Genomic DNA, 21,304 nt, shown 5'->3' on the forward strand with positions numbered 1-21,304 from the left:
ATCGCTGACAGCAGCCACGTACCAAAAACAAAAGTTGAAAGAAAGGCCAGAGGAGCGAAAAACTTTTTGGCCAACATTTCGGAATCGGCTGGCTTTGGCTTTTCCCCCCATTTTCCTGACTTTCCTCGCATTTCCATCATGAGGCTGTTGGCTTGTTATGTGTTGCTGTTTCAGTTCACTCGCTGCTTTGAATTACAGGCAGTGCATGGCAGGCAAATTTATTGGCAAATTGGGAGCACAGTGGTTTCCTTTCATTTCCCTTTTTCTGGCGGAGGGGACGGGGCACGTGTGTGTGCCGTCGCACTTGAGTGTATTTTTTACAGCTTGCTTTTTGTTTATGTTGTTTTTATTGATTGAAAATAACTTAGTGCCGTTTTATGTGCCACCTTCTGGATGAGAGCGGGGGAATAAACTCAAGCGCTTTATGCCAAAGGTAAATAAAGTGCAAGACATTGGGGGAAAGTTGTGTGCTCAGCGCCTCGTGGGAATCATTGCAGACCCTTGAGCACAGTTGTCAGCCATATATATGAGTTGCTCTCCAATGATAATCCTGAATAATTAGAGGGAATTGGCGCGTGGCCCCGCAGAGACACCATCGTATCAGGAGAGATCTGCTCACTTAATGCACTTTGGCATATGCGTAAATTGCCCATGGTGCGGGTGCTAATTAAGGGGGCTTTGTGCCCGAGGGCTCAACGTTAATGAACCGACCGCAGAACCACCAAGGCAAAAGCCCCACCAAAGGGAGCATCGCAACTCAACAATGTGTATGTGGGGAGCCCTTTTTTTGCGCGAGGGCTCAACCTGTTGACCCAGCTGCCCATTTGTCAGTGCCGGCGAAAAACATGAGTGCTGAGAAGGGCAGCAAGCGATGCGAGGGGTTTACAGACCCCCTCGAATTCTCTAAGAAGATTCTGTAGCTTAGCTCGTTAAAATGAACATAATGGTTCAAATATTAAAAATAGAATTTTGTTTCATTTATATAGAATTAAAGTGTTAATAATTGATTTGGTTTCCACCGCTTTCCCAATAAGGCTTATAAAGCATTGGCAAACTCCCCGGAAAATTCATCCTTATATCCCAACTGACTAAGACCCCATTTTTATTCATTTTACTGGTCGTTCAGTCCTTTTTTTTGGGGGACTGCCTCTGCCTTCGACTTGACCATATTAATTAGCTTGATTAAAATTAATATTTGCTCAACTTTTGCGACGCCACGAAATGTTGTCGACGGATAAAAGAAGCGAAAGAAAATGTGGATGGAGAGGGGCAGCAGCTGTGGCAAATATGTGCAATAAATAAACATTTCGCCGCTGTGACAGCCCTTCGGGCAAAAGGTACTTCAACTGTAATAAAGCAAATATAAAGACAGCCAGCTCCGTTTTATTGAGCGGAAGCGGAGCACGACCTGCGACCTGCGACCTGCGACCTTCGACCCCTAACCTCCGACCGCCGACCGTGAGCCAAGTGGCAACAAAGTGCGCGCGGATAAATCCTGATGCGTCAGTTTGGAACCATGAAAAGTGGGAAGTGGAAGCCACTGAATGGAGCCATGAAAAATGTTGGCGTATTCATTCGTTTGGCTACGAGTGTCACCAGCACATCTATCCCCTGCCACTTTATTTTCATGCACAGAGAATAAATATTTAAACATGTAATTTAGGAATTGAAATGGGAATAGAGTGATTGTGGTATTTATTTTCCATAAGTCTTCTGAAGTCAGACCAGTAAGATGCTTAAACGTAGAAAAAAACAAACTTATATTATTATCAATTATATATTTTTATTAATAATCTGAAAAATTATATGAATTACATGACTAACAGTTAAAGAATACAATATATAGATATATGTCCAGGTATTTTTTCTATGTGCAGTCGTCCCCTTTGGAAACACGTCCTGGATGTCGTCACTGTTTATTTGGCCGATTCCGTTTCATGTGCTTTTTGTTTTACGAGCATAAAGATAAATTCACACGCCACCAAACTCACGAGGATTTACGGAGAGAAAGTGCAGGAACAAACGGATGGAAAAGAAGCCGTAGTTCAGGTCGACCGCCCGCCGTTTTCGGTCATCCGATTTATTTATTTATTTATGGTAACAAATTGCAGCGTCAACTTAATCACCGAGTTCTATTAGTTTCGGTGGCCATTGTGCAGGATCCACTTGGCCAACTCATTTCACGGCTTTATACAAAGTCATTTCTCTTGGCCCGCCCGACATTTGTATCTGTATCCGAATCTGCAGCGGTTTCGGTTCCCCCGGGGCGGCACTCAATAAAACAAGTTTAATTAATTAATCATTATTCTGGCTTGGCATTTCTGCTTAGACTTTTCTGTTTATTCAAGTTATCCGAGTCGTTGGAAGGTCGAGTGTGAATTGTGGGGTGGAATCGAATTGGATTACAATACTAAAACTTACGGCTTAGTCTTGAGGAGTTCTCAAGTGTTTTGGCTTTCGCCCTTACATCTCTGGACTCCTACATGATTCATGGTTCGTCTGCGATGATTAATCAAACTGACTGACTGCTAGCCCCTACTCTACTCTGATTCTCGGCTGATGCTAAGTCTAAACTTTAAGTACGATACTTAGTATTGCTCACTGGATACACTGTAGATACACCGCAGATATTGCCGTCCTGCGGCGGCACAACAACAAGAAAACAAACACGGATCCACTTAAATCTAGGGTACCAAGGAGGCAAGGGTTAAGAAGCGGGTTAATCACAACTTGCGGGGTCAACTGGAGCTGGCCGTCAGCTCATCTACTTAAACTAGATGAGAGGATCAATCACATGGCGAAGGAGGTTCTACACAGAGAGATGCGATTATGTTTAAAACTATGTTTAAGCGACCTCGATGTAATAGTATCCAAAGATTAATAAGCCTCAAAAATGTCACTAAAATTATAATCAACAATTAAGAAAAATAAATATCCAAAATTTTTGAGTGAGTTTGGCTGGATCGTTGCCGATCAGCCGATACCCTTATACCGTTTGTAGGGTATAAAAATGAGAATAAAAAAAATATTATGTTCTTTCTTGGCTTAAAACGTTGGAATTAAGCCTTTAAAATGAACATGTCAACCAAAATTCTCTGAAATGTTGAGAAATTATTAAATAATAAGTCTTAAATATTTAAAACAAAATTATACTCTGAGAGATCAATCCCATATAAATAACATGTTATACAAAAATAACAATTTTCCTGTCAAATACCTAAAAACTTGGCAACTAGAGTTAGTCAATATACTATTAATAGGTTTATTCAATAAGCGAATACTGATGTTAGTTTTTAGAAAACTATGCTGATACTAAAAACAAAGACTCAATACGAATATCTAGACGAATGCTACTTCTAGGCAGAGCACAATGTGCTTGCATTTTTCTCTGTGCAGCTGATTCTGCTAAGTTCAGGAAGATGACTAGCTAGGAGTAATAATAAATGAGGAAAGGGGGTTCCTATCGTGACTTATCTAGCGTTCTAACCTAATGCGTTTGATTGCTTTAAGCTGATGATTGGTCAGTTGCACACGCGCTATTCTGGGAGGCAGAATCTGTGGGTGTGTCGTTAAATAATTGCTTGGTGTTTCGCTTTTAATTGACGAGGACTTGGACTTGGACTTGGACCGTGGACAAAGGACAGGGCATCTACTCTAATCCAGGCCGTTCGCAGGCGTCTGCTCCTCCTCCTGGGAATCACCCAGGGAAAGCCTCGACTTGGCCGCCGTCTCCATCGATTTCCAGGTACCTCCACTGGTTGCCTGTTGCAGGGAAATGCGAGGTATGGACTTGCAGCTTCCCAAGATGGAAGTACTGTCTCCGGGACGATCCTCGGATTCGGCCAGAGCGCTGAGACTACAAGTGGGCGGCAGAATGCGGTGGGGAAAGCGAGGGGAGCCCCTCACCCTCTCTCTCAAACTGGGGGCCGGTTGCACCACCGAAGGTCTGCGGTTGCTGGGCAACTGAAAGTTCACCTTGGTCTCCAGCAGTTTCACATACTTTCCGCCCAATTGCTGATCCACCTGCTCTCCCCCCGAAATGGTGGGTATGGGCAAAAAATTCGGATCCTTGGTGAGGTGATCCAGGTGGGTGCCACTCTTGGTCAGGGAACCCCTGTGGATGGGCTTGAGGTGATTGCCATTTGGGTGGGATGACTCCACGGGCATGGAGTCCTGATTTGGACTGTTGTAAATGGCATTGCAGGAGGCCGTTTGCGAGGAGGGAATCAGACGGGTGAACAGACCCATGTGCGATTTGAAGGCCGCTTTCAGACCCTTTTGATCCGCCAAACTGGCCGTGGAACCCTTGTTACTCGAAGTGGTGCGCGAGAATATCCCTCGCAGTCGGTTGATCAATCCCGTCTTGGCCTCCGTGGCCTGTTGGTGGGCTAGCCGAAGGTTAATCAAGTCCTGTGCCGGCAGGCAGGCTTCCTCCAGTTGGGGCTGCGAGGCAAAAGTCACAGACCGCCTCATCGGGATCTGCATGTACTCTGCTGAGGGCCAACTGGCTCGGGGAATCACCGGTGGCAGCACGGAGAGCAGAAGATTCGGTAGTATTCCCGAGATACTCGGTGTTCTGGTTTTACTGGCAGGCGGAGCTTGCGAAATCCCAGTGGTGATTGTCAGTTCCGGCTTCAGGTGACCACCGCCAGTAAGAAGGGACGTGGAGGACGACGTCGTGGTGGACGTGGTGGTCAGTCCGGACTCCAGCAGTCGCTCCAACTTGCGGATCTCGGCGTCCAAGGCCTGTATCTCTTTTTTGTAAACCCTGTTCTGCACTTCCACGCGATACTGCAGTTCCCTTCGATCGTCCACCACGAATCGTCGGGTGTTGCACTCCATCTTCAGACCCATGCTGTGGATTACCGGGTCGATAATGTCGTCTGCGGGGTAAAACTCGAGTTATGAGGACATATCATAGCTGGGTGAAAAGTAAAAGTGGGTTAACGAATACAAAATGATAAGCACGAAATCTAAATCTAGAAATATTAGGAAGAAATTAAGAAAGCGTTGTAAAAAAAATTAAATATAATATAATATAGTATAGCAAAATGAATAACTAGATATAAGATTATTTTGTTATTGTCTTGTACTTACTTCTCGCCCAGATGTCGTGAAGTTTGGGAATGAAAAGCAGGCAAAGCGTGGCCGTGGTGCTGGTTAAAATCAGAGCCGTGATGGTGATGAAGGCCAGGGTGACTCGCTCCGAAATCAAGTTGGCCAGCACCACGACAATGGCGCTGGTGATGACCACACTGTAGACAGAGACTCCAATGTACTGGGAGTCATTCAGGGCGGGGATCTTCACATGCCGCGTCTCCCAGGCCATGTACACACCCACCACGAGGAGGAGGCCCTTGTAGGCGTACAGGACACTTAGCCACGTTTGTGTGTGCTGCGAACGACACACCTCCACCTGAAAACAATAATAGCAGACGGAAAGGACTAATTGATATTCTTGAAATAACTTATTTGTGAGTGTTCCCAATACCATAATTTAATGTGCCATTTTTATTTATTTACTGTGTGCTAAACAAAATATTGCATTTTTTTAAACATTTAATCCAGCAAATAAATAAAGAAACCCCTGAAAACAATATTTAATGTTCTGTATTTTTAACACGTTTGAGTTTTCTGCTCGATTAAGTTTCAATATTTGTTTATTTTAATTCTTTTGAATAACAACAATTCTTGGATCTCGCTTGACAGTTTTAAATAAAGCAATCAACTCAGAATGAGATTTAATTGAATAAATAATAGCATTGCAAATAATATTTAGCTTTTTCGTATTTTATTTATTTGTTGAGCCGAAAAAATGAAACTGCGAATGAAATCCTTTGAATTTTAAATTTTAATCAGCGACATGTATGATTATTCGTCTTTATGGACTGGAAGTATACACTGCATTCCAATTAAAAGACGATTTAAACGAATAAGTAATTGCATTGAAACTAATATTTAATTAAAGCCATTTGTCCACATGAATGAGGACGTTGAGCATAATTAAAAAGGTGTTAGTTAAACAATTGCCATATGAGCACTGTCACAAAAGAAAATAGCAAGTAAGTAAATGAAATAAGTGCAAGTTTAAAGGCATTTGTGTAAATGTAAATAACTTTTTTTTAATTAATAGTTTATATTACCTGCGGCTGGTAGACGACACTCCTATCGATGGCGCTTATCTCGAGCGTAAGATTGTGGAGATGCCGCTCCATGGGATCGGTGACCACCCAAAGGGTAACCAGCAACGCATCCACCAGAAGCAATCCGCCGACGAGCAGGATCAGTTGGATGTCCTGCAGCATCTTGTCCTTAAAAACACTTCCGGTGCGCGTAAAGATCCTGTGAACTCGGTAGGTTTTGGCAAACATCGATCCAAAAGCCAGGGAAAATCCGGCGGAGAGCAGATAGACGCGTGCCTGCACAACATCATAAGCGGATGAGACGGAGGTTAGGGGTACATAGGTAATACTGTATGAACACACTAATTGTCATGTCAGGCAGAACCCAAAGTAAACCAGACCGGCGGCAACATTGGAGAAAATCATCAATGGACCACAAGTCTTGGAGTGATGGAGACTTTGTTGTGCGTTTCAAATTTATGCAAATAAAGGAATATCACAAAAGTTGTAAATTTCCTTGTCATGTGTTTGCATTTCCCAGCCCCCCAGCCACCACGAGGGTTTCAACAATAAGAAAAAACCAACTGGCAGCTCGAAAAGCGGAACAGGAGGCGAAATGGTTACAGGAACAGAAACAACAGCGACCAGCAAATTTCCCAGGAGTGGCGTTCGAGGCAGTTGTTAAGGGGAAAACAGGGGAAGGGGCAGCAGATCTGGACGGAAAGCTCGTCAAACTCGACTTGTCTTCTAGCTTAAAGAGCAGGAGATTTGCAGTCTAATCCGTTGGCTATTTATAGCAAGCTGAGAAGTCGAGCGAGTAGAAAATACACTTGGAAAAATAAAAAAATTGCAACTAAACTAGACATTTCCAATCCTATAAACTATGTATATTCTTTATCCTATATATTCAGTCGATATATCCATGTTAGTCTGTCCTTCTGTACGTCAGTTTCTACTATCGAAAAATGTATATATTTAATATATTGTTTATGGCTTTATAGAATACTAAATTTTTTTAAAAGCTGCCGGGGTACATAAACTTCGGCTTGCCGAAGCTAACATTCTTTCTTGTATTAAAAGGCTTATAAATATCCCCTTTGAACATTAAAAATGTTGTAATACTAAGACCAATTCAACCTAACACTAAAAAGTAATATATTCTTTGCAGTGTATAAGTAAAGCAAACACATAAACGCGGCTCGGAAGTTACCAGCCTAAAACTGAAAGTCATATTTGATGAAGACCCCACATGCTTGCTTACACGCCAGAAACCCGTCAAAGTCAAACAAAGAAGGCAGAGCGAAAAGAAGGATGCGGAGGATTTGGGAGCCGAAGGATAACAACTCACCGTGCAGACCGTAGCGAAGGAGTCCTCCGCCGAGGGCAGCGTCGAGTGGTCCAGACCCAAAAGGATGACGGTGGCGTACACAAAGATGCAGCCCACTGCGGTGATGTTGCTCAGCTTGGGGCTGGAAAGTTTAATTGCCCTGTGGAGTGAGATGGGAGACGGTCATGGTTATGAGACGAGGTGCCTCCAATCCTTCACAGAAAAAGTGCAAAGTAAGCATTGGGTGCGGAACACATAACTGAAGCTACATTTATAAACTCCTGAAGAGTTGAGAATAAATACAGTAATCAATTAGAAATCAGTGCAAGTGGCAAACCTAAATGGGTTTACCACAAGCTAAGGCAAATTAAGAAAATAAGTTAACTAAGGTTTGAAGGTAAAGAATCATACCCGTTTCAAACTCCCAGTTAAATAACCACTTAATGGAAAATAAAATATTAAAAAACAAATAAAAGGGCCATAAAAGGAGTAAGCCAAGTGATTAATGATCTTTTCGCCTTACTTGAGCTTGCGAAAATGCAAATTGAAGGCGAGAAAGGCTATGGCCAGGGCAATCCCCACGCTCGAGAGCGTGGCGATGGTGTAGAAGGCCAGTGGAGCGATGGTGGCCACCCGCAGCTTGAACACCCGCTTGGCGATGGGCACCTGCCCGCTGTGCCACTTCACCGGCCGGCAGCGAGGACACCGGAAGTCCAGGGCATCCGTCGCCGGATAGTAGAGGGCCACCGGTTCCAGAAGACCGCGCTGGATTTGGTAGAAGGCGGTGGTGCCAACGCGATCCGGTCCGCTGAAGGAAACTGGACCCTAAAATACATAAAACGCCGATAACAAGACCACCTTAGAGCACTTCCTCGAAATTTGAGTAAATTTTACTGGCTTTAAGATTAATGTTTTTTCTTGAATACTCCTGTTCGTCGTCCTTAAATTACTCACCGATACTCCCAGAAAGTGCAGCTTGCCCATCTGCTGCAGGAACTCCCAGGCCATGTCGCTCCGAGTGTAATCGAATCCGTCCAGCTTCGACTGCTCCTCGTTGCGCCGCCAGTGCTCCTCGGCGGCTCTCAAGGCCAAAGCAATGGCCCACACGGCGTCGTAGGTCTGCGGTGCATACTGCGATATGGCCTCCGGGAAGAGGTGACCTCCGCTTCCACCCAACCCCCTCCTCCTCCGCCGGCGCGAATCCGATTGCGGTGCGGTGATACTGATCCTGGAGCCAGAACCGGAACCAAATCCTTCCTGGCCGTGGAACTGGGCGGATTGTTTGCGCAGCTGCGAGTTGAACATGTGATTGTTCTGTGAAGTGGAAACGCGATTAAACAGACCACGAATGCCGCAGGAATGCCGCCAGTAATGAGATTGGCTATACCAGATCCCCTTCCCGGAATTGAGGCCCCCGCACTCCAGCCACAATTTCATGACCAGCACTAAAGGAGCCATAAAAGTGCGTCTGCGATGGCGAATGCGAATGCGATGACAGGCAGGACTTAGGCGGCCCACTTGGCAATCACCATCGCCATCGCTGGAGCCATCGCAAAACGCAATCGCAGCCTCGGGATTGTCTAATCAAATAAATCATTTCGTTTTGGACGCGCACGGAAAGGACAGACAAAACAGAATAAGGAGCAGGACAACCAGAAGGACAAGGCAGCCGGCTGTTTATAAAAAGAAAACGGATAGAAACGTTAACGCAAAGCTGAAATAATGCCGAAAAAGACAGCTCTAAGGAATTTTGGAGATCTAACAAGGCTGATACGGTATGCCGAGTCCGTAAAAGTAATCTATTAAATATTTAATCTATTTTAATATTTTTTTCAAAATTACTGAGTTCATCTTTTTAATGCATTTTATTTTACTACCAAACAACATGCTCCTTATATTCTTATTGGTGTCCTAGAATAGATTTTATCTATATTTATTCTCTTTAATACTAATTTGGCTTAGAGTTTGGGAAGTTCTTGAATGGAATTAAATATTGAATACTATTTTTCTCCAGTGTCGCCCCTCAAACTTACCAGTCCGCTGTAGCTGACGTTATTTCCAACGATGCTGTTGTGCGTGGACACCACGATAAGGTTTTCGACGGCCAGCTGCAGCTCGTGGTTGGAGCAGGCGGTTCGCTGGTCCGGCCACCAGGGGGCGCCCATGCTCTCGTGGAGGATCCAGGCGTAGTCCGCCCCGAACATTCGCAGCCTGTAGGCCTCGCACAGGATTTGGGGGGCCAGCTCCTGCGAGAAGCTGCCGATGATGATGCGCGTGTCCGTCTCCTGTGGCGATATAAACGGAACGGAACGGCATTTGGCCATTTGTCATTTGTCATCCTTCGATTTGCACTGGTGCCCGCCCACACTCAAAAAAAAAGTGTAACAATCATGCTGAAAAAAGGAGCTCTGGGCGATATGGTTGGTCTGCTAATGGTGAATCATTTATTCAAGCGAGTAGAGGCAATGGTCTTGACCCATTAAATTTAAGGCAAAAACTGTGCAATAAGTTGAAGTCATAGAAAGATAACGATGACATTATTAAGAAGAATATTTGTAAGAGCTTTAAATAAAGTTGGAATAAAAATGCCTTTGTGGAATATAACATTTTGATTCTGAATATTATTTCATGCGTAAGCTTTTTAAGTAACCAGTTAACATTGGAGTTTTTGTTTATATTTTTCATTCTCAGCCAGAATATTAGTTTCAAGAAAAAAGAGTATAGTAGTATTGTTAAAAAAGTTTTTGTATATGTTGGTCTCAAGTGTATAATTTATATTTGTTTCAAAGTGTGCTTTTAATGCACTCAAAAAGCAACCAAAACAAAAACTTTTGAAATTCAAAATGTGCCATAAAATCATCCAACAGTTTGCATTTATTGTTAATAATCTGGTGCACTCGTGGCATTTATGCGGCTTACCCTGAGTAGCAGCAGCTGCTCCTTGAAGTCGGTGGCCGCGAAGGTGATGGTGGCGGCACAGGATATGTTCGCCGCCTCGAGCTCGGTGACCAAATTGTTCACCGCCAGCGAATGGACCTCCTCGTTCTGCGAGAATGTGGTCACCGTTCCCCAGCCAAACTTCCGGATGAAAGCGATGCGCGCCGGATTGTGCGAGGAATCCGGGGCCACGGTCCTGTAAAAGTAGGGGAACTCCCTCCTATCGCTCAACGCCGGCGATGTTGAGCCAAAGGAGACCTTTCATCGATGGAAATCGTTAGAGTATCTGCGTGTCCTTAAGGTCGCTTAAAATGCAAGACATGCTTCTAGGAATCCAGCCCTCCAGCTCATGTGTCTCCCCAGTTTCCCCACTCATTTAACACACGCACAGCCGAAATGAAACTTCAAAGGCCAAATGCAAATGTTCTAAGTGAATTTGTGGACCTCATAATTTGTGGGCTGTGGAAATGTTTATGGCTCAAAGGTTTATGGGGTGCTGGAATCGGCTGGATTCCCCAGCATTTATGCTAATCGAGCTACGCACGTGAGTTGATTAGATTTTTGAGAAATTGCCCGATTAGGAATGGGTAGATGATGAACCGAATGAGGTGGATGGGAAGGATATCTACATTTTAATCAGTCGCAGAGGACTCACCTGCACGATGTTCCAGTAGGGCACCACCTTGGCCAGGCTTTCGGTGACCTCCGAACAAGCCGATCCCAGCAGCATCACCATCCTCGTCGAGGGCTGTGTGTAGATGGCGTGGAAAAAGCGATCCACGCCCACTCCAGGATCACACTGATTGCCAGATGGAGAGTGGGGAGAAATGGAGGAGAGATGAGCAATCGGGGGCAGGAAAATAACAGGGGGCAAAGGCCGTTGTTCACCGACTCGTTTCGCCGTCATAAAAAAGCGGCAAGATGGCGCAATAAACATTTTTAAAATGTCGACTTTGATAGAGGCACAGCCGGAGATGCGGCCCCAGATATGACTGTCTGTTTCGGTAGATGTGCATATGCATACACTTAAATAGCAAGCGTTAACAACAAAAATTATTGACATCTTAAAAGGGGAGAAATCGAATTTCTTTGGGTATATAACCTTTTTGCTAGATCTCATAGAAGCTTTTCTTCTGAAAAGCCTTTTGATAACAGGCTCTTAATTTTCCACAGTGTCAGTGCTTTTGTACATTTCCGTGCCCCATCAAAGTGGCAACGACTCATCGCAATAAAAGCGCTTCAGACGGAACGTTGATGACATATTTGCCCCTCTTTTAGGACCGCAACCGCAGCTGCTCTCCGGTCTGTTCTTGTTGCTCAAGATTTTTCTTATTAAGTTTTAATGTTGCACGCGCTACTAAATGAAAATTCAATTTCGTAATGGAACAACGCCGCCTAGAAGTGGCACTCGACTTGCGGCTTTCGGCTTTTTAACTCACCTGAGTATCGTTGGTCACGAGTTCGAGGGTGTAGCCCGGCAGCAGGCGCTTGCGGTTGATGTGCTCCACGGCCATGGTGGCAGCTCCCAGTTCGCTGAGTCCATCCGGCCGGGGTCCCCTCGATGTGGAGAGCTCAAAGAGTCCGAGCAGCACGATTTTGCCGTGATTGCGCTGCACCTCGGCCGGCGACATGCGGCGCTCGCTCTCGAACACCTGGTTGACCTTCAGGTAGCGCTGCCTGGGCGGCAGGTTCACGAGGGGGTGGTGGGAGTGGGCGTGGGAGGCATTGGTGCTGCCGGGCAGGTTGCTGTGCGAATTGAGGCGCTGCTGTCGTCGCTTGACTTTCGTCCGTTTGTATTTCCAGTCGGAGCGGGGGGCACTACCAATCCCGCCGCCAGCCACTGTCGATTCTCCGGGTGGCGAACTGGATGTGCTAATTGAGGCAGAGCCCGGGCTAATTGCCTCGTAGCCCAGGGCCTGCAGCTCGGCCGAGGACTCCATGGCTGCCGCTGCCGCCGTGGTCCAGGCAAGGGCCAGGAGTAACCGAAGTCCTACGGCCGGCCATTGGCCGTATCTGGTCCTTGGGCCCGGTTGAATTATGCGCATCCCGTCGGCAATGGCCAATGGCCCATTAATCACCAAGGCATTTGAATCGCAGGCTATCAGAGAGGCTGCAGCAACAAACACGAGACACGCAGGACACCGGAATATATATCTCCTTTTTATGCACTCTGCCGACAGGATACGCTTATCGCCTCGCTTCCTCTTCCTCTCACTCGCACTCGTCCCTCTGCTCCTTCCTCCTGTATCGGCGTCAATTTTATCGCCTTTTTATTGGCCTCACTTTTGCTCGCATTTTGTATCTTTTTGCTCTGCTGCCTCCCACACACTCACTCCGCAAAGTATTCGACCATAAAAGTATGCAATGCTGAGGAGATTGTCGATGGGTCCGATTGACAGGATTGGGTGACACGGAAAAAAATTACACCACGAACTGTTGGTATTTATAGTCCGAGAAGTCAACAATTGTCAAAGTCAATAAAGCAATCAATCTAATCACTATTCGAAGGTCTTTTGGATGATTTTCGTAGAATTAAGTTCATTCTGAAAACCTTTAAAGGTAAAATTCTCCGTCGATTAGTTATAAAATTCCTTAAGATACATTTCACACTTAACACAATTAGGCTCGTTTTCTCGTTTTAATGGTAAACTGGCAATTTCATGCATTTTCTGACTATAAGCGTACTTTATTTTAACAGGAGGTCAAGAAAATGGGCCTCACACGATTTGTATCAATCCCTATTTAATTTATTTTCTGACTAAGTTTACGAATTTCTTGGCACTTTTATTAGCAATTAGGCTTAGTGGCACATACTTTATTAAGTTGCCTAAGTCTGTGTATTAAATAAAAAACCAAATATTTTAAAATTACTTATAATACAGGGGCCGCCCTCTGTGAAAACATTGATTTTTCTCCTTGTGCAAGGGAATGGTCACGAAAAACAGAAATCGAAAATGCTTGGGGAGCCCCAAAGGGCATTTTTACGCCAATTTACCAGTTGAAAAGGATTAAGACGAAGTCTTCGATGAAATGGACACGTTCCTTCAACTCCCCTTTTGCCACCACCTCAGATTTTGTTGTTATGTGGCTGCCACTCGGCCATTATTTTTTATGCTAATGGCCAAACATTTTGCGCTTTCATTGCGGGCTTTTGGGCTACTTTTTGTCGAGTCTCACGCGCCACAGATTTCAGTGAAACGTTTTCCCGCTGTATGCGCGTGTATGCATAATTGTTTCGAGATTACCAACTTGCAGTCCTCCCCCGCTTTTCCACATTTCCACCACCCACTCACCCACACCTAAGCCCACTTTATGGACGCTTTCTTTCTTGCTTTCAGCTTTCTTTCAATTTTGTAGCACGCTTTTCGCTGTTCGCTTAAAATAACTTTTTGGCCCATTTCGTTGTGAAGCCCGCTTTGTTTTGTCCTCAGAGTTCTTGCTGCGAACAGTGGCGTGCCCGAAGGGGGTTCCAGCCCCACTTAACCCCTCTCTGCCACTCTTTAACCCCTGGGTGCACCGCCTACAGTTGACATTTGCCCTCCACTCTCCGCTTCCCTTGCCTAGCCCCCTTTGCACTGGGCTACTCGTGTAGCTAACAACTCATATTTGTATATGCACTGGCGAAAAACGAGGAAAACAAACCAACAATGTTTGTGGCTTTCATTTCGAGACTCAAATCAAGGAAAAATATGAAAACTTTTTCAGAACTTGCAATCTAGTGGAGCGGGTTGTGACACTTTATGCCTTAACAAGTTGCATGAAATGTTCGGATTACGTTGATGTATGCTTATACATTTTGGCAGCTTGGTCTGCGAAAAGCATTTACTTAAATGCAATTTAGAATTCATTTAAAATTTTGAATAACTTCAATATCAATTTAATTTAAGCTAGCTTAGCTTTTGATCAATATTGACAGTTTAGTTTGGAAATTAAATTATCAACAGTGGAATAGAGCATTGCACAGTGAAGTTTATATAAACTGAATTATAATGCGTTTATATTTCAAACATTGACATTGTTAAAAAAAACAATGGGTGTGAGAAAATCACTTTAACAAATTGGAAATGCCTGCAAAACCGAATTGTTATATATAATCGACAAACTCACAAACTTAATTTAATGAAATAATCAACATCGAATTGAATTCAATGCGTTTGGTTTTTAATAAGCTGTGCTTATTTAGAAATTTTATTAAATTAAACTATAGTGACATTAATTTAATGCGTTGCTAGGATATGTTTGATAATTTCATTTTCTAATCAGATCAAACCAGTCTTGGGGTAACACTATTAAATGTTTATGAAGTGACGGGTAGATTTAGGTGGCTTAACCAATTTTGTTCTGGGAATCGAATGGTCTACTTAAGCCCTCCCTCTCCCTGATTTCTCCCAGTGCAATGTACATTTGAGTATATGAATATTTAGCTGCTGCTCTGCTTTGGTCCTTTCTATTATTCTGCCATATTTCACAATTGTTGCCGTGGTATTTAAACCTGCACTTATTTATGGCTATGTGTGCTGCGGCCCCTCCGCATCTCTCCCCCACATTTTGGTCATCGCTCGCTTTAGTTGTTATTTTCATGCTTGACATAAATTATGCAAAATGCTGGCTGCATTTGTAATTCAGATTCCATATTTCGCTGCTCGTCGTGTGTAAACTGTGAAACTGCAACTGCTGGCACAATGTGCTGGCAAAAAAGCGAAAGAAAGAAAAACTGAGGGGGCAATGGGAGTTATGTGGGGAGAGTGCTGAGCAGCGAGCACTTCTTTGCCCATTCAGAGATTCAGAGACGCCATCCGAGATGCGATGTCAGAATGCTTGATGCGATTTGTTATGCAGCCAATACTCAGCTGCAGGCTGGTGGGTGTGGGAAAATCGCTTCGGGGATTTCCACAGGGATTACCACAGACAATGCAGATCCGCTTTTTCGGGTTCACTTGGCTAGTATGCTCGATACGCAGGCACAATAATCTTGGCTTACGAGTATTGTCTCTGCTCAGTCGTGGGAAATTGCATTCATAAATATTGCGTATACGACACAGGGCACACACACACTAGCACTGGCACACACAAATGACAATATATTGGCATTTCATACATATTTAAGCCATAATTTAATTTGTGTTATTTGCTTTGAAGTTTCGGCAGGCGAATCCCGCACGACGACGAAGTCTTAGATTTTTCGAGTGTTTTTAAGTCCCGGGTTTTAGCAACTGCGACGTGCAACCCACGAGCTCCAGACCGCAACTGTTGGCCGCCGTCGAAGTCCTGCTACTTTTGTCTGACGAATCGCAGATTGAAAGGACATCCTCCAAGGAGGCTGAGGTTTCAATTTCTATCATCAACCTTCAACCGGCTTCTCTCTCTCTTCTCCGATTTTCAGAGCGCCTGCGCCGTGAAAAGCGCGCCGAAAATTCATTCATGAAAACAAAAATCAGAGTTGGGGGCACACAAGCAACAAGCTGCGGCAATTGAAAACTGTGCAGGAAAAGTTTAACTTTAAATTATGCAAATTAATGCCCAACATGAAACTAAATAATTTGCAACTGTTTTAATAAAAAATTCATTTATCTCGCTGCCAGAAAATTGCCAGCTGTCGATTCGCATTCCCGTTCGCCAGAGAAACAGAAAATACTGAACAATGGCAGACTGACAGCGAGGACACTCTTAATTATGGCTGCATTGAGTAAGTCAGTCTGTCTGAAATTGAAATGCCCGCCTTGGCATTTGTTAAACATTTCAACAGAGGGGCAGGAGGGGCAGGAGGGGCAGGAAAAGCGGAGGGAAGTTCTCTGCTTTTTCCCAGCTTAGCTTGGCTTGCATAATATGCCCGAGTTTATTTTCCCTTTCCGTTTTACTGGTGGCCTTTTGCTGGGATCGGTTTCGTTTTCGTTTCCCCTATTGAGTTGCAATGGAAAATAATTTGATTTGATTGCTGCTCCTCATCCACTTCCATCCGCTTTCAATGGTATCCATTCAAAAAATTGTAATTAATTTTCTGGCCCTCATCCACCTACCACCACCACATTTCGTGGGGAAAACTGCATGCGAGTGGAATGGAGAAAGTTGATTTTATGAGCTGCCAAACTGCAGTTTGCACAAACTTACAGCCCCCTTCAATTTCTCTGCAATCCATTTGCGAAAATGATCCAATTCAATTCTCTTGTACACTAGAAATAGTTTTTACTTCCACCTAAAACCTGAATTGAAAAACTTGTGGTTGAATCCAAACTAAAGTGTTTGAGTGCCTTGTTTTTTTAAGATTTAATAATACCTTAAGTATATTAATACTTGGCGTCCGATTTACCTTTTGGGTAACAATTTAAATCAAATTTTTTCTCACTGTGTGGACACATGCAAGGTGACTGGGTGGTTGTAAAGGGGCGTGGCGCAAATAACGGGCCAGCCAAAGATTGCGATTATCGCCACTTGACTTGAGTCCCAGCCTCCTCGGCGCCATCCATGCAAATTTGATGGCACTTCTCCACCTACCCACCCACCGTCCCTGCTCGGGTGCTAAGTGACAGAAAGATACAGCATCCAATGGATTCCCGTACTTTCGTACAATGGCAGTGCAATGGGGACTGTAAATGGGAACGGGATTGGATTGCGACTTTTGTTTGGTTCCCTTGGCTGAAGTTGGCAAATAAAATGCAATTACACCGCAAAACTCAATTTCAAGTGTCAAAAGTTGCACTGCACTTAAGAAGTTAGCGATGGTGCGACTTCCCCCAATCCTCTATAAAAGCAGCCAGAGCCGAAAGGCCAAAGTTCAGCTGGGCCACAAAGCGGATTATAGGCACAACGACTTCCGAGCAGGCCGAAATAAATCCCGAATATGAGAGCCCCGTTGCGGGAGTGATCTTTCAGATAATTTATAGTCCAAATGGGCGATATATTGGCGTGTTCTGTTTATGTTTCTCTTTGCTTGCAAACTAATTTGCCGACATGGGAGTGAGAGCAAAGGTGGACGTAGCAATTGCCTCTGTACGAACGGCCTCCATTTGCATTTTAAATGGGGTGGCAGGAAAACTTTTTACAATGCCACTTGAAGTTGTCGGAGGAACTTCTCTCAGGCGGCTACTTGGAATACGGCTTGAAGATTGGACACCTACACAGTATTATAATAACAAATGCTGGTGTAGTGACGTAAAGACAGGAGGCATAACAAATGAGAAAGGTAAGAAATAATACTGGCGTTCTTTAGGGGGATTTCAAAGTAGTTGAAGTATATGTACATGACGTTTGTTATACAAATTGAATAAAGATTTCTAAAAACTGATTACGGATTAGAATTTTCAAATTTCAAATTACAAGCCATGTCTTTGTTTTATCTAAAGTGTACCCACTGTTCGTATTGGCTGACCGTTGTGTTAGCAACTATTTGTTGTTCGCTCGTTTGTCTCGTTTGGTTTGTGTAGCTCGCTTTGTTTGCGGACACTTGGCAAATTGGCAGCTTTCCCCGTCAGCAGGACAACTTTTGGGCAGGCCGGCAGTTTACACGTTCCGGTCTCTACTACCACTTTTAATGCTGTGGCACATGGCGTATGCGTAATTTAGTGCTGCATACTTTGCGGCGCAAATTTGCACTTTTGTGACTTGTTTAGCTACCCTCTGCTGATGTCTCCGCCTCGGCAGCACTTAAAATCAGAAATTCAATTATCTCCCACACACGCCTGCCCCTCACCATCCGCTTTTTCCACTTTTTCCCAGTCTCTCCCTTTGGAGTAGGCCTGGTTCCATTTCGCACGCCCATTTCACACCTGCGCGCGTTTTCAAGGTTGACAAAGGAATTGCTAAGGGGAGGCAGTTAGCTCAGAGGAGGGTGGAATGTTGAGCCACTGGCAACTTTATTGTTCCTCCGATTTTTTAGTCAACAGTTGAACGAGTTGGCCTCACCAAGTAGATTCAGCTAAATCCCTTTCCTTTTCAGACTAGTTCAAACAATTTGAACAGAAAAGTGAAGTGGGGCAGTTCTTTTTGGGTGGTTAACATCGCAAAAATTACCGATAAGCATTTTTATTTCTTTATTCAGAGCTTAGCGATAAACTTTGTTGGTAGAGTTAAGGACCAGTTAAAATCTACTTAAACCTTAATCACAGTTTGATGATACTAGTTATAGTAGATAGTTCGTTTTCAAACACGCTACCCAAACTCAAAAGCTTCTAAACAGTTTTTTTATACTGTCGACTAAAATTTTTTGTTGTGTATAAGACTTAAGTAAAGTTCTTCAAATCCGCGTCGCTTTCAGAGCAATTTAATTATAATTTTCTTCTTTTCGGGCCTGGTCTGGCGAAAAATTCATTATCGCCGGGCCAAATTAGCTTGAAAACAATTAACACCTGTTCGCCGGCTGCTCGTGGCAGGCCACTTCAAAAACTAACACGGCCGAGCCATTTACCTTTTGCAGGAGCTGGGTTGCCGATGGTGCCCCACCTTTCGTCCCGCCTATGCCTCTCTCTTATTCTAATGAAAAAAGTTGCACAAAAAACTTTTCAAATTACAACGGAAATCCGTGAAAATCCTTTTAACAAAGCACAACATGACCAGTTGGGGAAGGGGAGAAGGTCTCTGAGCTGATGCTGATGATGATGATTATGATGATGATGCTGATTATGATGGCGCTTTAAACAGACTTCGGCCCACATCTGCTGTAAGCCGACTACCACAAACACGTGCCACCACCGCCGTCACCACGAAAAACCACCGCCAGCACCACCGGCTGTCGTCCATTTTCATGTCGCGGTTTTCCCAGAGAGGAAAAGAAAAAGCTGCGACTGTGACTGAAGTTTGCAAATTGATTTAGTCGCCACTTGCTGAATAGACACTCAGAAAAAATATATATATTGTTCGTATGGCATAGATGGGTAAATAACATCACAGAAAGCATAAGTAATGGTTAAGAGTACCAAGTTTCATCCAAGATGCAAAATCATGCTTCAAAAAACACGACTAGGTTAGTTATCACAAAGACAACAAAACAAAAACGCGAGTTGGTGGTAGAAAAACTTCAGTTGAGAAACTAAACAGAAGTATTTGTCACAGCAAAATAAGTAAAAAGTATCTTTGTAAAAAAGTTATGTAAACAAATACGAACTTCAAAGCAGAAAACAAGTCGTTACACACAAGAAAGTATTTGTTTAAATTTGGATTATTTAATGTATTATGCGCAATACTCTAAATACTAATTTTATTTTACAGAACGGAACGCATAACTAAATATATAGTCATATTAAATTTTCCTCTAAAGATTCAAAGATATATTTTTTATTTTCTAGATTGCAGTATACTTTTTCACATAACGACTAGCAACTTCCATTCACTCACTCATCACTGAGGCTTCAACTGTTCAATCTGCAAATACATTTTCACGCACTTTCCAAAGTTTATTTATTGACTGCGGTTGAGACAGAACCTCTTACATTCCCCTCCACCATTCCCTGTTTTCCACACAGCAGTCGCTGACGTTGGGCAACTTTTAACTTTTAATGAAAAATATTCAATTTTTCAGGTGTTGCAAATATTTAACATTTTGCAACTTTCTGTATATGGATCCCAGAGTGGGTATAAGTGCCACACCCCCCGCCAAACCATCGCCACACCACAACTGCGGTTACCGAGTGGTTTTTGCGCAAAAAGGTTCAACCGGAGGGTACGTCAAGAAAAAAACCTGAAGCATTTTAAATGTTAATTAAGAACGGAGCAGAATTGGATAATTTGCATGTGCTCCGGTTCTGCAGCCTGGTTAATTGGATTAGGTTCCGTTTGAAAGTTAACGTTTTCGGCTTTTTCCCACCAAATTGAATTATCTGGCCCAAAAGTCCGCACACATTTTTTTGGCCAGCTCAAAACTGAACTTTATTTGATTTGTCCCGCGATCGGCAATTTAAACTTGATTTTGCCTGCTGATTGACAGTCAACTGATTTGATTTTTGTATCCCCTCGAATTGAATTAAGTTCAAATGCCCCTTTTCACATATTAACTTTTCTTATTTATTTGTGATTATTGATAAATATTTAGATACAATTTTTGCCGGCTGTACAAATCTAAAAACCTTTAAAGTTATATTTTGTTTTCTATTATGCGTCCTTTTCCTCCATATTTTCAAATAAAAATATAAAAATTAAAGAAAAACAAAATAAAAAGGAACATAACAAACTGTTAATGTAGGTGAGATTAGACTCTAATTATATTTTCAAATTTTTAATTTGAAATCTACGTAGAAAGTTATAGATTTTTTGTTGGGGAATTAGTATACAGACTTTCCGCTGCAGCCGCTGGGTCTGCGAATATTTCAGACTGTTTAATGCTGGCAGCGAAATGCTTTCTTTTATAGCAACCAGCATCAATTTTAGGGCCTTCAGCTATGTTCAACCAGTACAAAAATAAGCTTACATTTGCCGGTTATAAACAAAGGACAGCTGTTGCAGGAGGTACCCTGTAAATGAATTAATAATTTGCATAACAGCTTTTCCTTAGCAGGGACACTAACCCCATTATAGCACAAGCATTTTAATGGACATTGCCATAAAAGTGAAAAAGAAACGCAAATAAGTAAACAAATATTTGAGGAACAATACTAATTTGTTTGCAACAACTAGTGTCCTATTTTTCGACTAAAATAAGATATATAATTTTCTGTCGGTTTCCCAGAATTCGTGGACTTAACAATATTATGTTGAAATTCAAATATATAACATTTGATCTTTTCCAAGCCAAGCTTCTTTTCTTGTTTTAGTCTTATACCACAATTCCACATATTGTTAACAACTAATTGTTCGCCTATTTCGAATGTATTACTAATTTTTCACCTAATTGACATTTGGAGACTCAATAGCCGGCTTATGTAAGTCAACCTTTAGGGCACTCCCACTCAACTTTTACTGATCCAAGTCGGCACGCAAGTCTTATTTTCCG

The 21,304-nt window shown here is 43.2% G+C and overlaps 1 protein-coding gene across 1 annotated transcript; it reads right to left on the reverse strand.

The window, feature by feature from the left end:
* Window positions 1-1,999: 1,999 nt before the first annotated feature.
* On the reverse strand, window positions 2,000-15,620 carry LOC108054011 (gamma-aminobutyric acid type B receptor subunit 2). The gene is made up of 11 exons (XM_017136761.2): window positions 15,290-15,620; window positions 11,826-12,937; window positions 11,042-11,185; window positions 10,369-10,644; window positions 9,483-9,734; window positions 8,404-8,763; window positions 7,973-8,274; window positions 7,471-7,609; window positions 6,144-6,419; window positions 5,098-5,416; window positions 2,000-4,883 (listed from the first exon to the last, which is right to left on the reverse strand). The coding sequence occupies exons 2-11, from the start codon at window positions 12,429-12,431 to the stop codon at window positions 3,655-3,657; spliced, it is 3,903 nt and encodes a 1,300-aa protein (XP_016992250.1). The 5' UTR covers window positions 12,432-12,937; window positions 15,290-15,620; the 3' UTR covers window positions 2,000-3,654.
* Between the last annotated feature and the right edge of the window lie 5,684 nt (window positions 15,621-21,304).

The sequence above is a fragment of the Drosophila rhopaloa genome, unplaced genomic scaffold (genome assembly GCF_018152115.1).
Source record: "Drosophila rhopaloa isolate 14029-0021.01 unplaced genomic scaffold, ASM1815211v1 contig_2, whole genome shotgun sequence".
NCBI lineage: Eukaryota > Metazoa > Arthropoda > Insecta > Diptera > Drosophilidae > Drosophila > Drosophila rhopaloa.

Coding starts and splice junctions, on each gene's coding strand:
- LOC108054011 (XM_017136761.2), bottom strand. CDS start 12,431: ATGCGCATAATTCAACCGGGCCCAAGGACCAGATACGGCCAATGGCCG. Junction 11,186..11,825: donor TCGTGACCAACGATACTCAG/GTGAGTTAAAAA, acceptor TCTGGCAATCAG/TGTGATCCTGGAGTGGGCGT. Junction 8,275..8,403: donor TGCACTTTCTGGGAGTATCG/GTGAGTAATTTA, acceptor TATGTATTTTAG/GGTCCAGTTTCCTTCAGCGG.